A 27,021-nucleotide genomic window follows, 5' to 3' on the forward strand; every position below is an offset into this window, starting at 1 on the left:
GGAAGGGGTTGCAGAAACCACTGTTCCAGGCCCTCACCATCTGGGGAGTCCAGCTTTTTAGTGGGAATCCTTGGGCAGCAGGATCCATTGCCTCTGTGGCCATTCCATACTGGCAGACCAAGGTAAAGTAGTAAAGTGTTTTGAGTTCAAAGGATTTGGCTGTTGGATTAGACTAATTGGTCTGACCTCTTTGCAAGTACACTGCAACACCCTCCTCTTTGACACAAGCATTTCCACAGTAACTAGAAGGATGATAATTAAAAAACCCCAAACCTTTCATTTCCCCAAAGGAGCCTCTTTAACTAGTGAGGGGAGAGGAGCAGAAATCTCTGTGAACTCCATTAAGTACCTCACCCTGCAAATTTAATGTACTTGGGAAATGCTTTGATTCTATGGTGATGGGCGTCATAGAAAATCCTAAAATAGATGAGTGCATGTGGGGTGGGGGAACAGGACATAGGAACACACACACACACAGAGTCTGATGAGCTGCTGCACAGTTTATTAGTTGTTGATAGTTACCCAGGATTATTGAAGCACCAGGTCAGGTAATTATTCCGATCAGTGTTAGGCTTAGACATTCAATAGGTTAATTCTTTCATTCTATGATGTATTTTGTGACAGGTGTGAATACAGAACAATTGGAGATGAGATTGTCTTGACAAGGTGGACTGTAGCTAGAATTAAGACTCAAGTTATTCAGAAGGAAAAATCTCTCTCATTCCAGACAAAGAATGTGTTTTGTTCCTTAGGCTTGCCTGAGAAGACAGGAGCAGAATAGAGAACAGACTGAGAAGAAACGAGAGCAACATGCCAGGCAAGAACAGAGGCAGAAAACCCTATCTTCCATCTATGCTACACGCAGTTATGAAAGACCATGGATATCAGGCATACCAGTTACCAGACAGGTACTTAAACTATAGGTCACACAGGGTTTGATAATTTAAAAGATAAAGTCAAGTGGAACAGAATATTGTTACACTGTAATGGTCTCCTGCTGCTGCATAAAATTCCAGGGAGAAAGGGAAGCAGTTAATAGGAAATGATTGGTGAGGAACAGTCAAAATATTTACTTTTACATTGAGCCTGTGAGTGTTGCATTCCAGTGACTTTATTTTTTTCTGTCAAATTATGGACGTACATGTAATCATTTTTTAAGAGGGATGCTGGGCAAGGTAAGTAACATTTACTCACTGTTCCATAACTACATTTTTTTTTAATGTGATAGTGAATTTCATGGCAGTATTCAGGAGATTTTCAGTAAACCGAACATTAAATTCTTCCATCAGATCCATGTCTGTGGAATCTTTCCATACTTCAAATAGTGAGCCAAATCCTTGATCCTGATAAAGCAGCAGCTTTGTGTAAATACAGCAGCACAAAGGAGTTTTAAAGCTGTCCTAATGGGCCAGCTAGTATTGCCTTAGTACAGGATATCTCCAGCACTCACAGTGGCCCCTTAGAGCAGCCCTGAGGCTGCTTGATTCCACCAAGCTCAGGGAATTGAGGAGAGCAACTGTGGTATAAAGTCACCTTTACCACCATTTAGGGGCCTGCAATGTGCACTGTTCACCCCAACCCAAGAAGCAAGACCGCTGTTTCTGTTATCTCTGCAGTACAGGCTTGGAACTAACTGATCACCAGAGGGGGGATGGCTTTGATCTGGCTTGAGCATGTTGTTTCTAGCATGACACACATCAAATCTAAAATCCTAATATTTGTTTAAATTGTGCCGTTTGGGTGAAAAAGTATGATAGTCTATTACTGGAATAACAGTATACTGTGGCCTCCTTTAATGTGGAACCAGTGACTCAGCAGATGGATGGTTACCAGGGACAGGTACTCTCACTAGGGAAAGAACAAACACTTTATGTGGATTCATTTTTTTCACAAATAAACTAACATTTTAAGTACTGGACTATACAGACCTATTAGACAACATATATACATTTTGACTTGTGTATCAACTGTTTGTCTTGTACACAAATATATTCAGTAATTGCCATGGTGACTGTGAAGCTGAAGGATGCCCAACTCCCAGGCAGGTGAAGAGGAGCTGCTGAAGGGCCAGGGAGCTGCAGATAGATGCCTTGCCAGGGATGGAGTATGGATTTGTTAATTCAAAAACTTAAAAAAATATATACTATTAACCTTTTAAAATATATCAACATGGAACAGAGATTAAAAAACATTAGGTACATAGGAACTGATGAACTGGATCTGACCCATGGGCCATCTAGTTTAGTATCTGTCTCTGAGAGTGGTTAATCCTAGCTGCTTTGGAGGAAGGTGCAAAAAAACTATGCAGTAGCAAATATGGGATATGTGCTCCCAGGAAAGTTTCCTCCAGCTCTGAAACACGATGGTTTATATCCCTACCAAAATTATTGTTTTGGTTTATTTTAACATTTACTGTTATGTGACATAAAAAAAACCCAGCTGTACTATGCGATCTCATTATAAACACTGTACAACTGCATACAGGATTTGGCAAAGCACGACATAGCTTTTTCAAAGTTTATTGGATGTAGAGCTCCTGCTAACAGTTCCCCAGACTTTACTGTCCCTCAGACTATAAGTCTCTAAGATGGGATAAGTAAATTTGTCATGTGAACACAAGGTCCCTTTAACGCACAATCATCATCATGGGTTCCTCCCGAGATCATGGGGCGAGTATATGTCTCCAGGTTATGTCCTGCTTTAACCTTACCTGCCTGTGCTTACTGTTGGTAGTGGCCCTGCAGAGCTCAATTAATCTCTTCAATACCCAGCAGGGCTCTCTTTGCAGCCTCCATGACATAATGATGATAGAGCCAGGGCAATAGTGCCTGAACAGGGAGGTTTTCAAAAGCATTACACTGAACTTTGGAGCCCTGAAAATAGCTTTATTTGACTGTAAGTCAAAGAGAAAAACCCAAAGTTTTTCACCAAACTGAGAGATCCAGTGCCTTTCCTTCCATTTTATTCCTGGCAGAGACAAATTAAAAGATCACAGCAGAATGGGCCACAGTGATAATAGTTGCTTCTGACTGTGATGATGCTGTGGTTCTTGAACTTAAATCAAATACAGATACCTCCTGTGGTGGTGCTGTCTCAAATCAGAGACTTTTTCTGATATAGGGGCAAGTAGTCCTCCCAAACTCCAACTTGCTATGTCTAGCAGCCTGGAAGTTGGAATTGATCTCCCTGAGATACTCACAAAAAAAGTCAATGAAATGCTCCTGTCTCCCAGGAAGAAGTCAACAAACTCAGCGCATAGAAAATATGGGCAAAAATCATATATTGGTGTTATAAATAACATACATGAGCTCAATCAGCAAAAATGAACTCCATGTTGAAGTTTTTGCAGTTCAGCTTGCGTATGGGTGGTAGATCAAACACTCGCAAAAAACACGTTTCAGCCATCTCAAACATGGTCAGATGCAAAAGACCTTGGCTGATCACTGGACTACAACACTTACGTATATCAATTCTTGAGGGTGGCATCATCATCATCATTCACAGATTCCCCTCATGGATCTGTAATGTAAGCACTGAAAACCTCTCCTTTTGAGCCATCAAACTAATAGAATCATAAGGTTAGAAAGGACTGCAAGGGTCATCTAGTCTAACCCCCTGCCGAGATGCAGGACTTGTTGTGTCTAAATCATCCATACAGATGGCTCTCCAGCCTCCTTTTAAAAACCTCCAATGGAGAAGTTTCCACAGCCTCCCAAGGCATGCTGTTCCATTGTCCTACTGTTCTTACAGTTAGGAAGTTTTTCCCCGAGATTTAATCTAAATCTGCTATGCTGGAGTTTGAACCCACTGCCTCTTGTCCGGCCCTCTGTGGCAAAAGAGAACAACTTTTCTCCATCTTTTTTGTGTCAGACTTTCAAGTGTCCAAAGACGGCTATTATATCCCTCCTTAATCTCTTCTTTTCCAAACTAAACATACCCATTTCCTTCAGCCTTTGCTCATATGGCTTGCATTCCATACCTTTGATCATTTTTGTTACTCGCCTTTGGATCCTTTCCAGTTTCTCTACATCCTTTCTGTACATTGGTGACCGTAATTGGACACAGTACTCCAGCTGAGGCCTAACTAGCACTGAGTAGAGCAGTACTATCACCTCCCATGACTTGCATGCTATGCCTCTGTTAATGAAACCTAAAACTGCATCACATTGCTGACTCATGTTGAGGCTGTGATCCACCACAACTCCCAAATCCTTCTTAGCAGTGCTGCTGCCAAGCCTTTTCCCTCATTCTGTATTTGTGCATTTGTGTTTTGTCTTTGTTGAATTTCATTTTGTTGTCTATAGCCCAGTTCTCCAATTTATCAAGATCCCTCTGAATTTTAGCTCTATCCTCCAAAGTATTGGCAACCCGTCCTAGTTTTGTGTCATCTGCAAACTTGATCAGTATGCATTCTGTAGCTATATCCAGGTCATTAATAAAGATATTAAACAACACTGAACACAGAACAGATCCCTGTGGAACCCACTTGAGACCTCCCTCCAATCCAACATCATTCCATGAATAGTTATTCTTTGTCTGTGGTTGTTCAACTAATTATGTATTCACTTAATGGTAGTTCTGTCGAGCTTGCATTTCTTCAGCTTACTTATCAAAATGTCATGTGGGACTGTGTCAAAACCCTTGGTGACGTCCAGGTATAATTATGTCCATCGCATTCCCTCATCCACAAAATCAGTTACCCTGTCGAAGGAAATCAAGCTGATTTGGTATTATTTGTTCTTGGTAAAGCTATGTTGTCTGAAAGTGATTATCCCTTCATCCTCCAGGTATTCACAAATTGAATGTTTTATACATTGCTGTAGTAGCTTCCCAGGTATCAAGGTCAGGCTGACTGGTCTATAGTTTCCTGGCTCCTCCTTTCCCCACTTTTTAAAGATGGGTACTATGTTAGCCCTTCTCCAGTCTTCCAGGACCTCTCCTATCATCCATGAGTTTGTAAATATTATTGCCGGTGGCTCTGAGATTTCTTCAGCTAATTCCTTCAGTACTCTCAGATGAATAGCATCCAGCCCCACTAATTCGAATTCATTCAAATTGGTCAGAAGATCTCTGACATGTTCTTTACTTATCCTGATCTGCATCCCTTCCCCTTTATTGTCTATGGTAACTTCAATAACAGTCATCCGCTCACATATTATTTTTTGTGAGAAGACTGAAGCAAAGTAGGCATTGAGCCCCTCTGCCTCCCTATCATGTTCTGTTACCAGCTCACCTTCTCCATTGAGCAGCAGACCCATGCTGTTCTTGGTCTTTCTTTTTTGTCTGACCGCCTCCTTTTTTCCCATACCTATCCTTTCAGAACAAGCTATATCCCTCAATGAGGGTATTCCAATCATGGGAGTTGTCCCACCAAGTCTCTGTGAGGCCAATTAAGTCAATTTTCTTCATATACCAGGCCTTCCAGTTCATCCTGCTTGTCCCCCATTCTCCTGGAATTTGTATACAGGCATTGAAGAGATGTTGCAGACTGCCTTGTTGCTTTTCTTTTTGCCTTTTTACTGCAGTTGTGATTTCTAGACCCTTCTCCAGAAATCAGCCTCCTTCCCTTGTCTGCATTCCTTGAACCTAGATGCATGTTGGCTGGATTTTTGTTACTATCCCTCATAGGAACTAGTTTAAAGCTCTCCTTATCAGGTTAGCCAGATGATGTCCAGAGATGTTTTTCCTGGCATTTGATAGATGGAGCCCCACCCAGCACAGTAATCCTCTTTCCTGGAATATCAGCTCATTGTCGAAGAAGCCAAAATCCTCTTGCCGACACCACCTGCATAGCCACGCATTTACTTCCACAATTCGATGGTCCATGCTCAGGCCTTTTCCTTCAACAGGTGTCCCAAACTCTTTTATCCTTCTTCCCAAAGCCACGTAGTCTGCAGAGATCCGCTCAAAGTCATTTTTTGCAGTATCATTGGTGCCCACATGGATAAGTAGGAAGGGTTAGTGGTCTGAGGGATTGATGAATCTCAGCAGACTCTCAGTCACATCCTGAATTCTAGTTCAGGCAAGCAGCATACTTCTTGGGATTTCTGGTCCGGACAGCTGATGGATGACTCTGTCCCCCTTAAGAGGGAGTCCCCGAGCACCACCACTCTTCTCCTCTTGGGAGTGGTGGTCATGGAACCCTCATCTCTAGGACAATGCATCCCATGTCTTCTGGTCAACGGGGTATCCTTCTGATCCCTTCCCTCAGATGACTCTTCCAAGACATTCTCAGCAGTAGTACATGTGCAGATAGCTTGAAAGTGGTTGCTTACCTCCATCTGTGTTGGGGGTATATTGGTTGTCCTCCTCCTTCTCCTGGAGGACACATGCTGCCAACTTTCTTTCTTGTTCTTCAGTCCCCCCTGCACTGCCCTCTCTGATTCTTCAGCATGCTGTGCCCACAGTACCAAATCCTAACTTCTGTCTAGGAAGTCTACATTTTCTCTGATGCAATGCAGGGTTGTTACTTGGGTCTCTAGTCCTTTATCCTTTTCTTCCAGCAATGGAGGTCAGTGTCTTTGTGCTTTCTCACATTCAGTCTCCTTTGCTGTCAACTCCAGGAGGAGCGTTTCAGAAATAGGTGCGTTATACAGGAAGCTGTAGTACTGCACCTTTCATCAGAGTAAGATCGTTCTCAGAACTGATGCTTTTCATAGAAAATGTTCATTTGTTTCCCATAACACAATGTAGTGGTACTGCTGTAATTCTGTCTGAGTCCCAAGTACCCAAGGAGACCAAGTAGTATATTCTAGACCAGGGGTCGGCAACTTTTCAGAAGTGGTGTGCCGAGTCTTCATTTATTCACTCTAATTTAAGATTTCGCGTGCCAGTAATACATTTTAACGTTTTCAGAAGGTCTCTTTCTATAAGTTTATAATATATAACTAAACTATTGTTGTATGTAAAGTAAATAAGGTTTTTAAAATGTTTAAGGAGCTTCATTTAAAATTAAATTAAAATGCAGAGCCCTCCAGACCAGTGGCCAGGACCCAGGCAGTGTGAGTGCCACTGAAAATTAGCTCGCGTGCCACCTTTGGCACACGTGCCATAGGTTGCCTACCCCTGTTCTAGACATTAGCGGGGCAATCAAAATATATATCAGCATCGCACTGAGGTCTAAAGAAAGGCAACATCCCTTCCAGTGCTTTACCAGCCAGCAATCCAGAGCAGGAAAAAAGGTCCTTAAAAGCCTCAATAAGAAAACGTGATTAAGAGATGCATCTAAGACTTGCAAAGCTAATAAGGTAAGCCCACTTGTTGATATCACTACACATTTAATCAGAAGAACAGCATCTATGTAGCCAGAAAAGTTGAATGCATCATACAAGAAAATGTATAAGTCAACAACTTGGTCTTCAGTACACTTACTCAAGACATTACAAAGTAGACATCCTGTCCTCTGCATATTCAAGCTTTGGCAGGAAAGTTCTACAAGTGTTATCTCAGTAACACATCATACCCCTGAGGTTTGCAATAAATGTGTTAGTTATCTAATTAGCACCCCTTCCTCTTTGGGAATGTCTGCATTGCCATGTAAGCCCAGGGTTAGTACAACTCAAGTTAGCAGACCCTGGGGTTGTTACTCTAGGGCTAGAGTGTATACACTCATTTGTAACCCCAGGTTAGGAATTGTTGAATCCTGGGTCCCAACCTGGGGCACCAGCATCTACACTGCATTATGTATGTCTGAGTCCCACCACTCAGATCCCAGATTTCCTAATCCCTTCCCCACCCCCACCAAAAAAATGGCCACTGTAGCCCTTTTTTCTTGTTGCAGCATGGGAAAAGCTGACTGTCCACTAAACTTGATAGTCCGTAGGACAAAGAAAGTCAGCCCATGGGATTGTGGGATACTTTTGGTGGATTCCCAGAGCACAAGTCTGGAAGGGCTGCATCTACACAACAAAACAATAGGGATTGGATCCTGAGTCCCAGCTTAATTTAGGCTCAGACCTTCCTCCCCAATGGGGTCCTGGGACCAAGCCCTGGGTTAGGGCAATTTGTGTGTAGATGGAAGGGGAGTTAGGCTTGGTCCTGAGTTCAAACCTTGGGCTTACACTGCAGCGTAGAGATATCCTTTAGGCCCACTAAACAGTCACTGTTCAGAGCATGCCTTGCAAAGATTGCTGGACATGCAATGGTCTAGAAAAGAAAAAAAAATATTCTTACCTGTGAATTTATTGTCTTGGTCCCCACAATCCTGCAGTTTGACCCATTTAGGGAGGAATACATGTGAGGGATTATAGAACAATCAGTTAATTTTCTAAAGTTTATCAAAGGCGCTTTTGCAAGTGTAATCTCAGTTTTACATGAATAAATACTATTGCTACCTTAAAATTTAGTTCTGAAAACTATCAACTATGGGTAGGGTTTCCAAAAGATGGGACCCAAGCCCAATGTCAGAGATCTGCTCTTCCTCCAAGCTCCTAAAAGACAAAGGAAAACCCACTATAAAGACTATTGGACATGAAATGCTTAAGAAGGGAAATAACCACTGAGAATACTTTTTTCTTTCTGTGCTCTGAACAGATCTTGTCCATGTAGGAGGTCAGATATGGAAGGATTCTACCAAGGCAAAAGTGAGGACTAGAGAGTAAATCCCATATTCTCTTCTGGGGTTGATTCCATTCTCAAATCATGTCATTACATTCACATCCCAGTCACTCCCTGATACGTATGCTGTTGGTAAATGTAGAGCTAATCAGATACTATTATTCTGAGCTGGGAAGCATTCAGACTGTCCTGTTCTGTGAACAAAGTGCTCTGACTTTTGGACTCAGCTAGAGTTCAAACTTTGCAGTCAAGGCATGTTTTGTCTGGGTGTGCCTGACTCTCCCCCTTCCTATATATTTTTTTTAGGGTGACAAAATATTTCTATAATAACAGTGTTCTGTTTAGGATACATTTTTCTGGTGTGATTTGATCACACTGCTCACTCACCAAGGTCTATTCTACAGAGATTGTTATACTGTCTTATCTCTGTATTATATGAGCACTTTCAAGTAGTGCATTGAGCAAAATGACCAATATTTGTCACATGTGGTTCATTCTTTTTCTCATCCTCACCCCAGGAGGAGAATTGTGTGTGCAGCGTAATGTTTTGATTTTAGTTTTTTATTTTTTAATGTCCATGCTACTATGTATTTATACAGGAGAAAGTGAGGTCAAAACAGCATGTCTTGCCCTTAGAGTGGAAGGTGGTGAGGATTTATGGTTGTCTTTAGTTCCTGCTTTGTTCCACAGTCTTGGACTGGACCCTGAGAAAATTCTGTCTCCTGGAGTTAACTTTGAAAGTTATACTTTGTGCTTTTTCTGTTGTATGAGCCTCCGGCTAATACTCCTACACCCTTTCCCTGAATTTGAGAATCTCCAAGAGTGGGAATCAATTATAATTTGAACTTTTGGAGACAAGACTTAACTATGCTTCAGATGATTCCCAGGTAGGCTGATGTTCTTTGCATAGTATATTCAGATGAGGGAACAAGTAAGGCAGTGAGACAGAACAAGGTTCACTGAAAACACCATGCATGAAGCTAACTATTGATATGGTATTTAGTCATGTAAAACTGAGATTATACGTACAGGTTTCAGAGTAGCAGCCGTGCTAGTCTGTATCCGCAAAAAGAACAGGAGTACTTGTGGCACCTTAGAGACTAACAAATTTGCCTATTAAGTCAACCTCAGCAGTTTCTCGTTTGAAGCTTCAAAAACAGACTCCATCGAGAAACTGCTGAGTTTGAATTAATATGCAAACGAGATACCATTCACTTGGCTTTGAATAGAGACCGGGAGTGACTGGGTCATTACACATATTTAATCTATTTCCCCATGTTAAGTAGCCTCACACCTTCTTGTCAACTGTCTAAAATGGGCCATCTTGATTATCACTACAAAAGTTTTTTTCTCCTGCTGATAATACCTCATTTTAATTAATTAGCCTCTTACAGTTGGTATGGCTACTTCCACCTTTCCATGTTCTCTGTATGTATATACATTTCTTACTATATGTTCCATTTTATGCATCTGATGAAGTGGGCTGTAGCCCACGAAAGCTTATGCTCAAATAAATGTGTTAGTCTCTAAGGTGCCACAAGTACTCCTGTTCTTTTTGAGATTATACTGCAAAAGTGTCTTTATAAACTTTAGAAAATTAACTGATTGTTCTGTTATTCCTCACATGTAGTCCTCCCTACTGGTTGAACACTGAGCATTTGTGTGAGTAGCGTGACTTTAGAAATAGTTTCATAGCTCAGTCCCCACTGAAGACACAGAAAGTATTCAAACTGATTTCTTTTGTTGTAGTTGCATGCTGCAGTCTACAGACAAATGTATTTAGGCTCAAGTCACTAGATTTAATCAAAAAAAAAAAAGCAAGAAAGTCAAAATCCTCAAATAAAATGTGAGAATTATTCTCATAAGGGCACTAATCTTGATGAAGACTATTTTGAGTCAATGATAATAGCTTGTTTTGGTTAGATCAATTTTTATCTGAAAATCTCATTTCCTTTAGTTAAACATTCAAATTTCCCCTTTTTATTTTGTAGAATTGTACTAAACAGAGTGCAGTCTCTGAGGGAAACATTGTATTGAGTAAAAACAACAAGGAGTCCTTGTGGCACCTTAAGAGACTAACAAATTTATTTGGGCATAAGCTTTCGTGAGCTACAACCCACTTCATCAGATGCATGGAGTGGAAAATACAGGAGCAGGTATAAATACATGAAAAGATGTGAGTTGCCTTACCAAGTGTGAGGACAGTCTAACCAGACAATTCAATTAACAGCAGGATACCAAGGGAGGAAAAATAACTTTTGAAGTAGTAATGAGAGTGGCCCATTTCAGACAGTTGACAAGAAGGTGTGAGTAACAGTAGGGGGAAATTAGTATTGGGGAAATTAGGTTTAGGTTTTGTAATGACCCAACCACTCCCATTCTTTATTCAGGCCTAATTTGATGATGTCCAGTTTGCAAATTAATTCCAGTTCTGCAGTTTCATGTTGGAGTCTGTTTTTGAAGTTTTTTGTTGAAGAATTGCTACTTTTAGGTCTGTTGTTGAGTGACCAGGGATACTGAAGTGTTCTCCTACTGGTTTTTGAATGTTATGATTCTTGATGTCAGATTTGTGTCTTTTTGCGTAGAGACTGTCTAGTTTGGCCAATGTACATGGTAGAGGGGCATTGCTGGCACATGGCATATATCACATTGGTAGATGTGCAGGTGAACGAGCCCCTGATGGTGTGGCTGATGTGGTTAGATCCTATGATGGTGTTCCTTGAATAGATACGTGGACAGAGTTGGCACTGGGGTTTGTTGTAGGGTTTGGTTCCTGGGTTGGTGATTTTGTTGTGTAGTTGCTGGTGAGTAGTTGCTTCAGGTTGGGGGGCTGTCTGTAAGCAAGGACTGGCTTGTCCCCCAAGCTCTGTGAGAGTGAGGGATCGTCCTTTAGGATAGGTTGTAGATCCTTGATGATGTGCTGGAGAGATATTAGTTGGGGGCTGTAGGTGACGGCTAGTGGCGTTCTGTTACTTTCTTTGTTCCTTTTCTTTCTTCCCTTGGTATCCTGCTGTTAATTGAATTGTCTGGTTAGACTGTCCTCACACTTGGTAAGGCAACTCACATCTTTTCATGTATTTATACCTGCTCCTGTATTTTCCACTCCATGCATCTGATGAAGTGGTTCTAGCCCACGAAAGCTCATGCCCAAATAAATGTGTTAGTCTCTAAGGTGCCACAAGGACTCCTCATTGTTTTTGCTGATACAGACTAACACGGCTACCACTCTGAAACCTGTCACATTGTATTGAGTGAACTTAATGATCATGAAAGTGAGGGAACCGGACTTAGTATGGACTAACTCTATGCAGGGTTCCCTGCACTGCTCAATCCAAGTACTACATTACCATTTGTTGAGCAGGGACTGCCAGCCTAGTCACATTTCACAGTGGTTTTATGATCTGAATAAATGGAAACTGGGCATAGACTCTCAAACTCATTTTCACTTACAATTTAAGGGAGAGTAAGAACTAGTATGGAGTGAATCTCACAAGGTTCCAAGGTTCATTTCAGATAAGCCATAAGACTTTTGTATTTTTATTTGAATAGACCAGAATCTTTTGAAGCAACAAAAGATTGGCTGATGCAGATTTCAGTTATTATATTGGATATTTTCATTACATTGATGCAGCTGTTCATTGTGTAAATATCTGAAATCAAAGTTTACACTACAGGTTTTTTTTTATTTGTGGGATGTTGAACCGTTTGGTAATTATTCAGTAGCTTTCATTATTTAATACACAGTTCCATGAGAAAAATTCATGTGTATTTAATGAGTTTTTCTCTAGTACTGAACTAATTCACTAGCATGCAAATGAACAAAGCTGTCTACTGATTTATCTTCTCTACAGTATATGTAGTTTTTTAAACTTCTTACAAACAGTATTTGTCAATGCAATTATTATGCGGCTTTGAAAATGAAAAAAGCCTGTTTTATACTTTGGTTTTATCCAAACTTTATAATAATATCCATCTCCTGCTAGCTGAATCAAAGTTAATACATTTGTATTTCAGACCCCAGTGCAGACTATGTTCATGCTCTTGCTTGTTCGTATGTTTGCCTCCTTTTCTGTCTCCCATATGTAATGATTGTTTCCATGAAGTCATATATTTCATATTTCTATCTTTATAATCTACATATCTGATGAAACAGTGGGAAGGCAATAGGGATTTTTCTTTATTCAGGAGAATAATTGGCTAATTTGTATTGGAATATAAGAATCAACTGAGATTTAGGGTTTTATTTACAAACAGCAGCTTCCTTTATATTTGGTTTTATTTGCTGCTGAAATTTTAAAACCTTCACCTAAACAGAGCACTAAACCTAAAATAAATCTCTTCAGGAGACAGATTGTTTTTTGGTGTCCTAGTATTAGACTTTTGAAAATTGTATTTATGCTTTTCATTCCAGATTGAAAGCCCAGCGGAGTTAAAATAGTGAAACTAAGTATGTTAAAATAGACAATGAGATTAGAAGAATTTACACACTTTATGGTCTCAGTTTGTATAAACATACAAAAACATCAAAGAAAAAGAAAGCAAATTGCAATGTTTGTGAGAAAATAATCAAAGTCACTTCAAAGCTGAATATTGTGGCTTTTTAAATGTTGTAATCTATGCATTCAATACAATTATTTGTATTCATTAGCTGAAGTTTACAGATTGAGCTAGTTACTGAGCATAAGTATTTTTTAAACAACTGTATAAAAGCTAACTTTTATTCCACTTCTTCCTCCCTGTAATGTTCCAAACTTTCACCTTGTGCTAAAATAGTGTGGACTGAACTTCTGTGACCAGTGTAATGCTTGTTACATTGTAACAGTACTTCTATTTTGAAAGCAGCCTCCCCAAAAACATACATGGCCTCCCACATAAACATATTTATCAGTAGGCAATACTTAACGGTGAGATTTTCCTAGGATGCCTAAATCTAAAAGCAATGGGGCAGACTGGGAACTTAGTTTCAGAGTGGTAGCCGTGTTAGTGTGTATAAGCAAAAACAATGAGGAGTCCTTGTGGCACCTTATAGACTAACAAATTTATTTGGGCATAAGCTTTCGTGGGCTAGAACCCACTTCATCAGATGCATGGAGTGGAAAATACAGGAGCAGGTATAAATGCATGAAAGGATGGGACTTGCCTTACCAAGTGTGAGGTCAGTCTAATGAGACAATTCAATTAACATCAGGATACCAAGGGAGAGAAATAACTTTTGAAGTGGTAATGAGAGTGGCCCTGACCCATTTAGTCTGGCACTGACCCATTTAAGCTTGTATCGCAACACCATGATTCAGCACTGCAGCCTATAATTTCTCACATATACCTGTTACTAAAGACCTCTTTAACATAAAAGATAAAGGCACAAAAATATCCAGTGGCAGGAAGTAGAAGCTAAAACAATTCAAATGTGAAATAAGGTGCAAATGTTTAATGGTGAGGGTAATTAACCATTGGAGCAGCTTGCTAACAATATGGTAAATGCCCCATCACTCTAAGTATAAATCCAGGTTGAAAGTCTTTCTAAAAGATACACTGTCATTTACCGGGCTCAATGCACATACTCCCTGTCTCAGTTTCCCTTCTCAGGAAGCCAGTAATTCCACTTCAGGCACTCTTGACATTTGATTCAATAGCACCCTTCTTCGGACTTGTTTATTACAAAACCTCCTTCAAAAGGGGCCATAACAAAAAGTCACAAATAAACAATGTACTTTTGGGTTCCTCTGAAACCTGCCTTCTATGTTCTGTTCCCCTCTCTCAGTCTTTAAGTCTCTCTTTATGGCAGGCACTCCAGCTTTCCTCCTGGAGCTGGGTTGCAATTTATCTCTGGCAGCTGGCCCCACTTAGGCCTCACATTCATAGGACTGGCAGCCTTCTGCTGGGGTCTGCTCCCTGCTAACTCAGAACCCTGCAGGGGTCTTCTTACTCCTTTCAGTGTCTGCAGACATCTACCCTGTGATGAAGGAGGAGCAGCATTTATGGTGGTCCTCTTCTCTCAACTCATCCTCAATTGGTTGGGAGATAGGGGAGTTTTGCCCCACCTCTCTGTAAGTCTCCTGGCCCCAGGCCCTTAAAGAAACAGTAGCAGTGTTTCCTCCCAAACTCCGCTTGCTCCCAGCATCTCCTAGATTATATCTGTAATTGGAACTTGCAACTCTTTCGAATTATACTGGGTGGACTGAGCAGTAGACATTACTGCCCTTAAGTGGCAGACTACCCTGGCAGTGGCCTACATTATACAAAGGCTTGTCAGGATTTGATTTAAGGTGACAGATGTCAGTAAATGTTGATTTCAGCTGACACTGAAATTGACCAAAACAAAAAAAAGAGTATTGATGTGCAGCCACCCTTGTGCCTGCAGGGATTGAGGGTCACTAGCCCTGTAGCAGTGCAGGGAGCCCTCCACAGCCCCACTACTTCAGACCCACTCTCACGACAGTGGAGTGGCAGAGGGCGTCCTACAGATTTAGGCCTAACTACGGGTTAAACATTGCCATTTGAAAACAGCTCTTCATTATTTCAAGGGGGGCTTCCAAGGGCCAGATTTGTAACTCTCCAGAAGTATATCACATTTTCTTTTACTAACATGTGAGAAAAGTCATTTGTATGGACAATATGCAGAGAGGGTCATACCAACACGTGTAACCATTCACACTCACTTATTAATGGCAACTAATTTTAAAAAACCCTTTAATAAAGTAAAATTATAAAATTTAGATCAGACTCTCTAAAAATAATGAAAATAGGGGTTGAACATAGTGGTCCAGTGGACTCAGAGTCAAGAGACAGAATAAAATCCTGTTCCCGTTGAAGTCAATGGCAAAACTCCCATTGACTTCAGTGGGGCCAGGCTTTCATCCCAGGGTTCTATTCCTAGCTCTGCCACTGGTCTGCTGGGTTACTTTGGGCAAGTCACTTCAACTCTCTGGTTCACTTTTCCTCATTTGTAAAATGGAGATAGTGACATTATCCTACTTAGTATAATTTGGAACCACAGCACATAAGTTAATAACACTACTACTAATTTGTTATAAAGCACATTTCATCCACAGAGCTCAAAGCATTCCACTATCTGCCAACAAATACAATCAGTAGATTGAATGTAAACTTCTGTTCTTGAAATCTGATTTTTGTGAGGATGAAGTGGAAAATACAAATAATGATGGACATTAAAATCTTTATTAATAGAACTGGCCTGATCCAATAAATAGAAGAGAGATACCAAGATGAAAATGTTGTGGAATCAGAAAACATGTAGTAGTTTCTCCAAGAATCCCAAATCTTTGGTCCCAACTTCATAATAAAACTATCTTACTTTTTTTTTTATTGAAGTAATATCTTAATCAAGTGAAGTTTTCAAGATATTATATCAGAAATTCTTACCTGAATACCAAAAACTGTTCACTGATTTGGATGACAAAATATGTTCTGCTTCCTATTGACTTATTTCTGTAATACTTACATACAGTGCAGCATCTTGAATGTATAGCTGTGATACAATTGAATGAAATAATCTTCATTAAAATATACAGTGTACTGCAGAAAATTGAAAGAATTATAATCAGGGTGGAGTGTGCTTGGCAGAAGCAGCATGGAGAGAAACCTTAGGAAAAAATGTACTTCAGGAAGAATTAACAATAAAACTAATGAATATCTAGTGGTCTGTGAATATCTAATATTTATCACTTTTGACTCTACCACATTACTTCCTGAGCTGTTTCTCTATAATTATTAACAAGAACCTCTACTAATAATCTGCTCTTTTATTTAGAAAATTAGGTGTTTTTGCCCCTGCATGGAAAAGTGGAATCTTTTTTTTACATCTGTCTTTCTTGTTAGCATTTATTTAGGAGGTTCAAATAGATTTCTGTAATGACCCTTTCTGTACAATCATTTGATAGAGAGATGATGTATATGCATAATTTTCTGGCATACAGTCCTTCCAGTGTACTTATTTCTCTGCATGTATAAATGAAGGCCCAAATTCTCCACACCCCATCCAAGTCATTGTGCTTCACATCTCTGAAAAGGGATGGGGGAAGAACTCTCCCCACCCTTTCAGTGTCTGGAGTGATGATGCTTATGATTAGTGTTAGGTTATCAGATACACCTCAAGAATATTATATTTAAACACTACCAAACAAACAAAAAAACCTTGCTGTTTAGTTCCATTGCTATTATGTAACCAGTAATTCAAAGCTACCTAACATCTTGATACCAGAGCAAGTGGGAATTAAATAGGGACTGCCATCAGCAAGAGCTATGAACAGGATTAATAGAAACCTGCAGAGCATATTTTTCAAGAAGTTTGAGCAAGCTTTCCCCTCAGTGTGAGGAATTGTTGGGACACAATGCTAATGGGGAAAGCCCAGTGTTCCAGTTTGGGCACTTAATATTTGGGTACTCAAATGAGAATTTAGGAGCACAAAACACCTATTTTTATACTTAATCTCTCCTAAGCAATTTACATAGAAATCTAGATGATCTGCATTCATACCCTAGTATTAATAGTAAATGGATGTGTGTAGCACTGGAAAATTATGACACCATAGCCACCAAAGATCATGCCTCTCTTGTAGGGCATAATTGTCTTGTGGAGTAGGAACATACAGTGTTTTGGAATTGAATAGCAGCAGTTTACCTTGTGTGATTGCATTGTGATCTCCTTTATGGTGTTAACATGTAAATGATCATAGGTTTAAACTAGACATGACAGTTAACCACTCTAGTATAATTAATGGGAGACATTCACTCACATATCTGTTAGGATCATTGTCTTGCTTTCTGATTATAGATTTAGGGCCAAATTCTGCTCTCAGTTCTATTGCTGTAACTCCATTGACTTCAATTGAGTTACTGCAGAATTATATGGGTGTAAGCAAAAGCAGAATTCGATTTTTAATGTCTGAAGATGCTGATTTGCACAGTGAAGGTTCCAGCCCATTTGAGAGAGTTTTCATTTTAATCTCAGCATAGATATTGAATTCTCTGGAAATATCTATTTTGATATATACAGGCGAGTCTCATCTTACGCTGGGGTTACGTTCCGCTGTCAGTGCGTAAAGCGAAAATCGCGTATAGTCAAAATTACACTGAGTGTAATGGCGGGTGGAATCGCCTGCACTACAGTTACAGTATTTAAATTGTTATTTTTCTCTCTTTTTTTTTTTTGCTGACTGCGCAAATCTGAATTCTTTTCTAGACCTCTGCAGATGAGGGTTCTGGGTCTGCCATCAAGTCTTCTGCAAACAGATCTGACTCAAAATTCCCTGCTATAGAAAAAATATCAAGCAAGCAAAAGCAAAAACCTCCCATGAGCTCCAGCAAAGTAACTCCAGGTGAGCTAAAGGGTGCATAAAATGGAACTAGTTACCATGGTATTAGGAATTATCAAGTACGTAGAAGATGCCTTGTGGATTCAGAGTCATTATGGTACTGCCATGCACACTTATGGGCCTGATTCTCATTTACAGTTAACAGAGTAGCAGCCGTGTTAGTCTGTATCCGCAAAAAGAACAGGAGTACTAGTGCTCCTGTTCTATTTACAGTTAAGTCACTTTACACCATTCTGGCAGGGTACAGTGACCTTAAAATGAGTACAAATGAAATTTACACCTGCTTTACGGCCACTTTACAGCACCAGGGTAGTGTAAAGCAACTTAACTGTAAATGAGAATCAGGCCCATATGACAAACAAACAATCTCACTGAATTAACTGAAACCCACTAAACCATTTTAAAATCATTTAGTTCCCTTTTAGAACCAAGGAGATTCATTTTAGAATAGCAATAAAAGGCACTGCAGGGCATGTTTGTATGTTCTGCAGTCTCGCTTATTTCGCCTTTGATCTCATGTTCACACTGGAGAAGTCTTACAATCACCTGACTTCTTCGGGGCCTGGGAGAGTTTTGATTGACTTCAATAGGACTCTAGTGGGAGCAGAATCCATCTAATATCTGGAACCCAGGGCTGAGAGTGTTAAAATAGCAACTGAAAATGTGGGATTGGTGTTTAAAACATAAACAGATGATCAGAATTAAGGGCAGCTTTCCTATTATAAATAAAGTTAATTAAAAAAAGGCTTAATAATTCTAAATATCTGCTGTTAATACCAAAAAGTGCATGAATAAATTCTCAGAAAATGGTATACGTTTAGCCAGGATTACCTAATCAGCCTGTTGCTTTAAAGAAGTCAGTTAGTATGCATGCCATCCAATTACCTTTTAAAATGGTATTCCATTTGTGAAAAATGCTTTAAATATTTATGCTATAAAAGTTATCCCATAATATAATAGAAGGTACCTTTCCTTTGACACAGGGAGATTGTGACAACATGGCTATATCTCCAGAGACAAACAAAACAAAACAGGCCCCCAAAGACCCAATCAGAGACAACAGTTGTGTGGGAATGATTTCTTACTATCCATGTATGTCCATGTCATTATGTAAAGCTCCTGCAAAGACAGAAGGCTATTTCAGTATGTTCATGAAACGATCAATTACATCAGGACTATCCATGTGGCCAAAGTTAAAGATCCCTCAGTGTTTACATTATAAATCACTACCAAATATTTGAGATAAATATATCAGATGTTCTGAGCTGAAATGGTACATAAATTAGTTTATTTTATTTTTTTTACTAAATTTGAGATGAGAGAGGGGAAGAATCAAGCTGATCGTTTTAAACCTAGTTTAAAATTAAAATTTCTCTCTTATTGCATTTTGGCATCCCACTAATTAAAAACAATTTCATTTATCAAAATGAATTTTTTTGCAGGTAATGAGGGTCTAGATATGCTCTCATTTACCCTGGTGTGAATCTGTATTACTTCTGCTGCCATCAGAGTAATTTCAGATTTATAATGGAATTTAGAGCAGAATTTGAGACTTGGGCATTTTGCGGGAAAAGTGTAATCAAAACAAATGAAGGCTCTAATCTTGCAACTGACTCTGCATGGGTTGAATCCTATGTCCATGCAGAGCTTTGCTGAAAGCAACAGGGCAGTACAGGGTTCTGCCATGCAGAATGAGTTGCAGGATTAGACATATTTTTTCATTTCAAAATGTGGATTCCTGAGCATATAAGAAGGGAAAATTGAATGTTTACCATATTATACCCTGAATCTTTTTTAATGTATTTATCCTCCCAGCACTCCTGTGAGATATTAATTATTCCCATTTTACTGATGGGAGACTGAGGCACAGAGAGACAGAGTATTTTGCCTGTGGTCACAAAGGAAGTTTGTGGTAGAGCAGAAAATTGAACCCAGCTCTCCTGAGTCCCAGGCTAGCACCCTAATTACTGGATCATCCTTCCTCTCCCAAGCTAGTAACTAGTACAGTTCCATGTCCTTTGTGAACATGAGCAATGTGCTGTGTCTGGGAGCAATTATAGAGCACCAGCTCTTCATTTTCTTTGATTCTGTGACTAAAACTTTGGAAATAGCACTTTCACTACCCAGGAGCTAGCAATTTTCAGTGACATAGTAAATGCTTTGGTTTGAAGTGGAAAACTGATCAGGTCGTCAGATACTCTCGATGAACACCCTATGTTCTCAGTCAGAACTATTTAGACTAAAGCAGTCTCTGACCCAAAGAGGTCTCTGTGGGCCAGATTCTCATTTACACTTATGTCTCGTTGCTACATTTGGCAGCGTAAAGGGACATTGAAATAGATGGAACTATAATTTACTTCCACTTTAAGGCCCATTTTCACTGACCAAGTAGCATAAAGGACCTTTAGTGTATATGAGAATCCAATCCTGCGTGTAGATTTGGATGCTTTCTTGAGATGGTTCACTGAAGTTAAAGATGAGATACTCATTTATATCAGGGCCTTATTCTAATACGTATATATATCAGACCAAAAAGGTGTAAGAAAAACTGAGTACCTGGGAAAATGGTGCAAGGACAGGGTAGGCCCATTACTCGGGGTGTGTGTGTGTGTGTGTGTGTGCGCGCGCAATAACAGAAAATGGGGAAATGGCAGAGGTGCTCAATGACTTCTTTGTTTTGGTTTTCACCAAGAAGGTTGGTGGTGATTGGCATTCACTATGTTAGACATTCAGTGCCCCAGTCCAGAGCCCCCTCTCACATCCTGAACCCCTCATTCCCACCCCTACCCTGCAGCCCTCACCCGCACACCCCAATCCTCTGCCCCAGCCCTGAGTCCCTTCCACACCCCAAACACCTCATCCATAGCTCCATTGGGTCACGGTGATCAACAATTTTCTTCAACTGGGTTGCCAGAAAAAGAAGTTTGAAAACCACTGATCTAGAAGATAGAGTGATAAGTAACAGTCATCATGGATTTGTCAGGAACAAATCACGTCAAACCAACTGGACAGCTTTCTTTGACAGGGTAACAAACCTTGTGGATGGGGGGGAAGCGGTAGACATGGTGTATCTTGACTTTAGTAAAGCTTTTGATATTATCTCACGTGACCTTCTCATAAACAAACTAGGGAAATGCAACCTAGATGGAGCTACTAGTGGTTCACAGTCATGCTGGAAGGGCATAACGAGTGAGGTCCATGCAGGGAACAGTTCTGGGTCTGGTTCTGTTCAATTTCTTCATCAGTGATTTAGAAAACGGTAGAGAGAGTACACTTATAAAGTTTGCGGACAATACCAAGCTGGGAGGGGTTGCAAGTGCTTTGGAGGATAGGATTAAAATTCAAAATGATCTGGACAAACTGGAGAAATGGTCTGAAGTAAACAGGATGAAATTTGATAAGTACAAATGCAAAGTACTCCATTTCGGAAGGAACAATCAGTTACACACATACAAAATGGGAAATGACTGTCTAGGAAGGAGTACTGCAGAAAGGGATCTGGGGGTCATAGTGGACCATAAACTAAATATAAGTCAACAGTGTAACCTCTATGCCAAGCATCCGACGAAAGCTCATGCTCCAATATGTCTGTTAGTCTATAAGGTGCCACAGGATTCTTTGCTACCGCTACACCTGTGTACCTCTGCCTGTGTAATGAGTCAAGTAGAGATATGCACCAAAGATCCTCACATTCACATGGCACTAATGTTAGGGTTTATTGTAAGCTGTCTATCATTTAACAGTTTCTCATGCACAGCTGTTTCCAGGACTGGTTGTGACTATAGGTCATGTTTTAAATCACTTTTAAATGCTTGCCTTCACTGCATTGTTAGGTCAAACTATAACTTGAGTTTTACTCCTAACTCAGCTCCTGTTCACACACTTTGGGTATGTTTACATAGCAGCTGGGAGATGCGATTTCCAGAGCTGGTAGTCATACATGTTCTAGCTTGCTCAAACTAACATGTTATGTAGAGGTATGTGTTTAGGTCTCTAGCCTGAGCCACCACAGGTGCTGCTGCGGCCGCACTGCTGTTTCATTGTATCTTCACTCTCACTTGGCCTTGGGTAGCTCACCTATTGTTACTAGAGTTTACTAACTCAAGCTAACTATTGCAGTGAAGATGAGTGTGTTTATAATGGGCTCATTTTACAGTGAATTTTTGTTACAGATGTGTAGTCTACCCCATCCTATATGGCTACTATGAGCACCTGGAACCTCCTTTCCTTTTTCCTCTGTGCTACTGACAGCATGGTGCTGAGGAGGATACTGTGACAGCAGTATGCAGTGATTTCAACCTGCCTGTTTGCTTTTTTGCATTCAAGGAATTTTGAAATCTGATTAATTTCATTATCTGCTATGTTTCATAACACAGTAACTGGAGACACCAGAATGCAAGAGGCTCTTTCCGTATTATTTTAACATACACTTTTGTGTATGAATGTGAACATACAGAGAATTCTATTGCAGAGTGCCCAGGAGGGTTGTCACAAGCAGCAGGCCTTCCCCAAAGTACACAATGAAAATTAATTCAGCGTCGCATTAGAACTGGGGCAAATTAAAAAGCTCAATAAAATGTTTACATTACTCTGTCACTTACTTATTAGACATTAAAGTTCCTAACACTGAAAATCCCACCTCTTGTGTTCCAAAATAAAAAGATATTTGTGGTACATAATTAAGCCTTAATTAAGAGTTCCTCTGCATATACAAAACCATAAACATCTCCAGCATACTCAGCAAGGTGAACAGTCTGAGCCCTTTAATTTTAGGTATACATCAGGAGCTGCCTATTACACTGAGGCAATATCAGTCATTTCTGTTTTTCCAACTGAAAAGAAATAGATGATATCTGTTAATTATCTTTTGGACCTAACCTTTGCACTTTCTGGCACTGCAGCTACTGGGAAAAGTAGTATTTAGTAAAAGGGGCAGAGGGTTCCTATATATTTGTTTATTGTCTGAACCAAAAATCTTCCTTCCCCTAGAACTGTCCTTTTATATTAGTGGCTCATTATCACCTCTTGATGACAGCCCAAAGTAAATCAACTCTGCCTTCTTGGTGCCTATCTCAACCAACCAGCATCCTGACACTGACTGAAAATTTGATAGAACATTTAATTCCTCTTCTTTCCAAGGCCAAGTGAAAAGCAGAGCCCTATCCTACCCACAGCTGGAAACAAGTTGCTTAGTGAACTACCAGTGCCAGGATTCCTAGGAGTGCCTTATGAACTGAAAATACAGATTTTTTTTTGTTTAGTTTGGAGACATGTCCTCCCCTCCTGCATAGAAATACACAGAAGGGGAGCACTTGCATGAAGAGAGCTACAGCTCCTGCATCCATGAAGATGCAACCTGTCATTCCCTTACCTATATGGGATCTGTATAAAGAGCAGGAATATAGTCTGCCAAATACTTAGAGGCCAAAGATCCATAGGATAGGGCCTGATCCTTCAGACTCTGGGTATGTATCCTGCTCCCCATCTCTTGATGTGGCTCGACTCCTCTGGCAGCTGCACTTTTGACTCCCTGAAAAGGGTCACGGAGCATATGGGAGGAGGTAATGTTAGTCTTGGCATTAATTAATGTATTGTTCATATCCACTGGTTTGTACAGGGAAAATGCTGAATGGAACAGCTTTTCCTTACCCCTCTCCTCTGCCTGGGCACACTACCTTTTTGGCACAGTGCTGAAGTCATTATCTTTATCTGGACTGGGATTGTGAATGCTCTCTAAAGTTTGGAGGTGTTCAAATGAAGAATTTTTTGTTTCAGGTCCATCTCCATATATGACACTTTAGACCAGAGATGCTTATCTTTGGCCTTTATCTTTCAGATGAGGGTAAATCCAACTTTACAAAATTTATAAATAATTAAAAATAGTGACAGCTCAATCTGTTCAGGATCTAGCTAATTTTAAACTGGAGGCCTCTTTATCAGAGATAAAGAATAATAATTCAAATTTCCTAACGCTTTCCTGGCAAATCCTGTTAACATTCTCCATGGGCAGGAGGCTCATTTAGGGCCAGATTTTCAGAGAGGTCTGTACCCACAATCAGCTGGATTTTCAGAAGAGTTGAGCTCATGTCTCCAACTGTAAGTGGGTAGATTTTCGAAAGAGCTCAGCACATTAGGTGTGCATTGGGCAATGAGCTCTTTTGAGAATATGGTCCTTGTTTAGGTGCATAAATGGCAGCTGAGCTTCGACAATCTGGATCCCATTGCGCATGTTGAGCAGTTGAAGAACTGATTGAGATTTTGAAAACCTGAACCTTAATTTCTATGCTAGGTGAATCCTTAGTTTATCTTTGGAAACTAATAGTTACCCCTATGGATATGGAGGTTGACCACCAAACTGGACAGTTCGTCAGTATGTAATGAAGTGAGACCAGCCACCAAGCCTCCTAATAGAACTTCAGCTGTGATTTATTACTGGAGAAGACAGGTCTTTGCTTCAGCTTTCAGAGATTTATGCAATTTCCCACTGCTTTGAACATATTCATTTAATTAGAGCTGTTTATAAAAGTTATTTTCCTTGAAAAAAGTTTTAAATTTCAAAATAGAGTTGTTTGAAAAAATTCAAATGTTTCTTTATGGCTCTTAATGAAGAGAGATTGGTATTTCGATATTGCGAAGCTAAATGTGAGTTTGGATAACCCCCCAAATCTCTGTTCACTGAATATGACTCTGTATATCTGTTTTTTAAAAAAAAAGCTAACATTATATACATTTTGCAGGAATAAAAAGTGTCTGGCATTTTTTCTTTGAAATACAAATTTTTCTTTCTATTTTGAGTATAAATGACAAAGATTTGCCAAAAGAGAAATCAGTGCTGATGTAGTCTCTTGCTCTGCAGAGGAAAACCTTGGAGGGACTTATCTTCTAGGTCTTTTAAGAACAAATATTTTAATGGAAGCTCTTTCCCTGAAAATATAAGAAAATTACTGAAAGGTTTTATACTTAACAGCTGCCCAGAAGCAGTCATTATTAAGGAGAAAGAGAATGAACCAGGGAGGATTGTTGGGAAGCCCAGACACACAGAATATGAGAAAATTGGAAGACAAAGACAGACGGGCCTCGTTGCTGCAGGCAAAGGTACAAGTTACCAGCGCATCTGGTGAGAAAAATCTCCTTTACAACTCATTTGGTCTGTAGAAATGTAGAACTGTTTATTTCTAGGCTGCTGAACTCTTACAGATCCATTTCTCATTTACACCACGATGTCCCCACTCCAGTACCATAGAGAGCCCTTAAACTGTCATTTACTTTCACTTTAAGGTCCATTTACACTACCATTATAGGCTTAGTGTAAATGAGAACAAAGCCTTAATTAACTGATATTCTCATATTGTCATCTTTCTCCTTATATAAAATGAGAGATAGAGAGAGAGAGAGAGTGTGTGTGTGTAGAGGAGACATAGAAGCAATTCACTAAATAAATAAGTAGTCTTAATAAATGTATAGCTTTAGAAAAATTTATCCATCCTCTAAATTCTGTGCAGCCTATTTATCTACATTAAATGGCTGATCCAATTGATTGAAGAAGCCATTAAAAATTCTTAAAATAACAAATATACTGAATAAAATAAGCATCACATATTGCTGCATTTTATTCTTCAATCTTTGATAACTTTTATATAAGATAAATACCTCTGAAATTCTAATCTAACACATGGCTATACACAACTTCATGCCTTGGAACTGGCCAAATAGGTTGCCATTGTCTGGATATTCTGTTGCAGTAAAGCAGCAGACAGGGTCACACAATCGTAGGGTTAAAAAGGGACCTGCACTAAGGCAGGAGCAAGTGTACCTAGACTATTCACAACAGGTGTTTGGTCAACATATGATATAAGACCTCCAGTGATTGGAATTCCACAACCTCCCTTGGAAGCTTGTTCCAGAGTTTAACTACCCTTATGGTTTGAAAGCTTTTCCTAATATCTAATCTAATCCCTTGGTATATCTTAAACCCATTACTTCTTATCCTACCTTCAGTGGACATGAAGAATAATTGATTACTGTCCTCTTTATAATAGCCCTTTACATATTTGAGGACTGTTGTCAGGTGCCCCCTCAGTCTTTTTTTCCTCAAGACTAAATATGTCCAATTTTTATAAACTTTCCTTGTATGTCAGGTTTTCTAAACTTATCATTTTTGTTGCTTTCCTCTGAACTCTATCCAGTTTGCCCACATCATGAGTGATACAATTACCCCCTGTATCTTACATACAACTCTCCTGTTAATACACCCAGAATAATATTCACCCTTTTTGCACATGCACCAATTGTTGACACATATTACCTATAACCTCCAATACTCCAATTTGTCAAGATTGTTTTGAATTTTAATCTTGTCCTCCAAAGTGCTAGCAACCCCTCCCAACTTGAGATCATCTGCAAATTTTATAAGCATACCCTCCCTTATCCAAGTCATTAATGAAAATAATGACTAGTATTGGACCTGTGGGACCTCACTAGACACATCCCCCAAGTTTGACAGCAAAACGCTGATAACTAGTCTGAGTACTGTCCTTCAACCCCACCTTATAGTATTTCCATTTAGACCACATTTCCCTTCATTGCTTATGAGAATGTCCTGTGGGATTGCGTCAAAAGCCTGACTAAAAATCAAGTTATATTCTGTCTACAACTTCCCCGTGGCCCCTTTCCCCTCATGCACTAGGCCAATAACTCTGTCAAAGGAGGAAATTAGGTTAGTTTGGCATCATTAGTTATTAACAAATCCATGCTGGCTATTACGTGTAATCCTATTATCCTCAAGGTGCTTACAACCTGATTATTTAATAATTTGTTCCAATATCTTTCCAGGTATCAAAGTTAGACTGAGTGGTCTATAATTTCCCAGGTCCTCTTTGTTCCCCTTTTTAAAGATAGGTACTATGTTTGGCCTTCTCCAGCTTTTTGGGAACTCACCCATCCTCCAGGAGTACTCAAAGATAATTGCTGATGGTTCCGAGATTGCTCCAGCTAGTTCCTTAAGTCCCTAGGGTGAGTTTCATCAGGCCCTGCCAACTTGAGTACATCTAAATATCTTTAACCTGTTTTTTCCCTGTTTTGGCTTGTATACAGCCCCCTTGTTAACATTAATTCTGTTAAGTATTTGGTC

At 39.7% G+C, this 27,021-nt stretch overlaps 1 protein-coding gene across 6 annotated transcripts in view; it reads left to right on the plus strand.

Annotated features, from left to right (window-relative positions):
- The window catches only part of MARCHF10 (membrane associated ring-CH-type finger 10), a 65,688-nt gene that overhangs the window by 9,333 nt on the left and 29,334 nt on the right, over window positions 1-27,021 (plus strand). For all 6 annotated transcript variants that reach the window (XM_044999912.1, XM_044999914.1, XM_044999915.1 and 3 more), the window contains exons 3-5: window positions 753-908; window positions 17,759-17,894; window positions 24,859-25,008. In XM_044999912.1, the coding sequence (XP_044855847.1) occupies window positions 753-908; window positions 17,759-17,894; window positions 24,859-25,008 (442 nt within the window). The remainder of the gene's footprint in view (window positions 1-752; window positions 909-17,758; window positions 17,895-24,858; window positions 25,009-27,021) is intronic.

Source organism: Mauremys mutica, chromosome 25 (genome assembly GCF_020497125.1).
Source record: "Mauremys mutica isolate MM-2020 ecotype Southern chromosome 25, ASM2049712v1, whole genome shotgun sequence".
Lineage (NCBI taxonomy): Eukaryota > Metazoa > Chordata > Testudines > Geoemydidae > Mauremys > Mauremys mutica.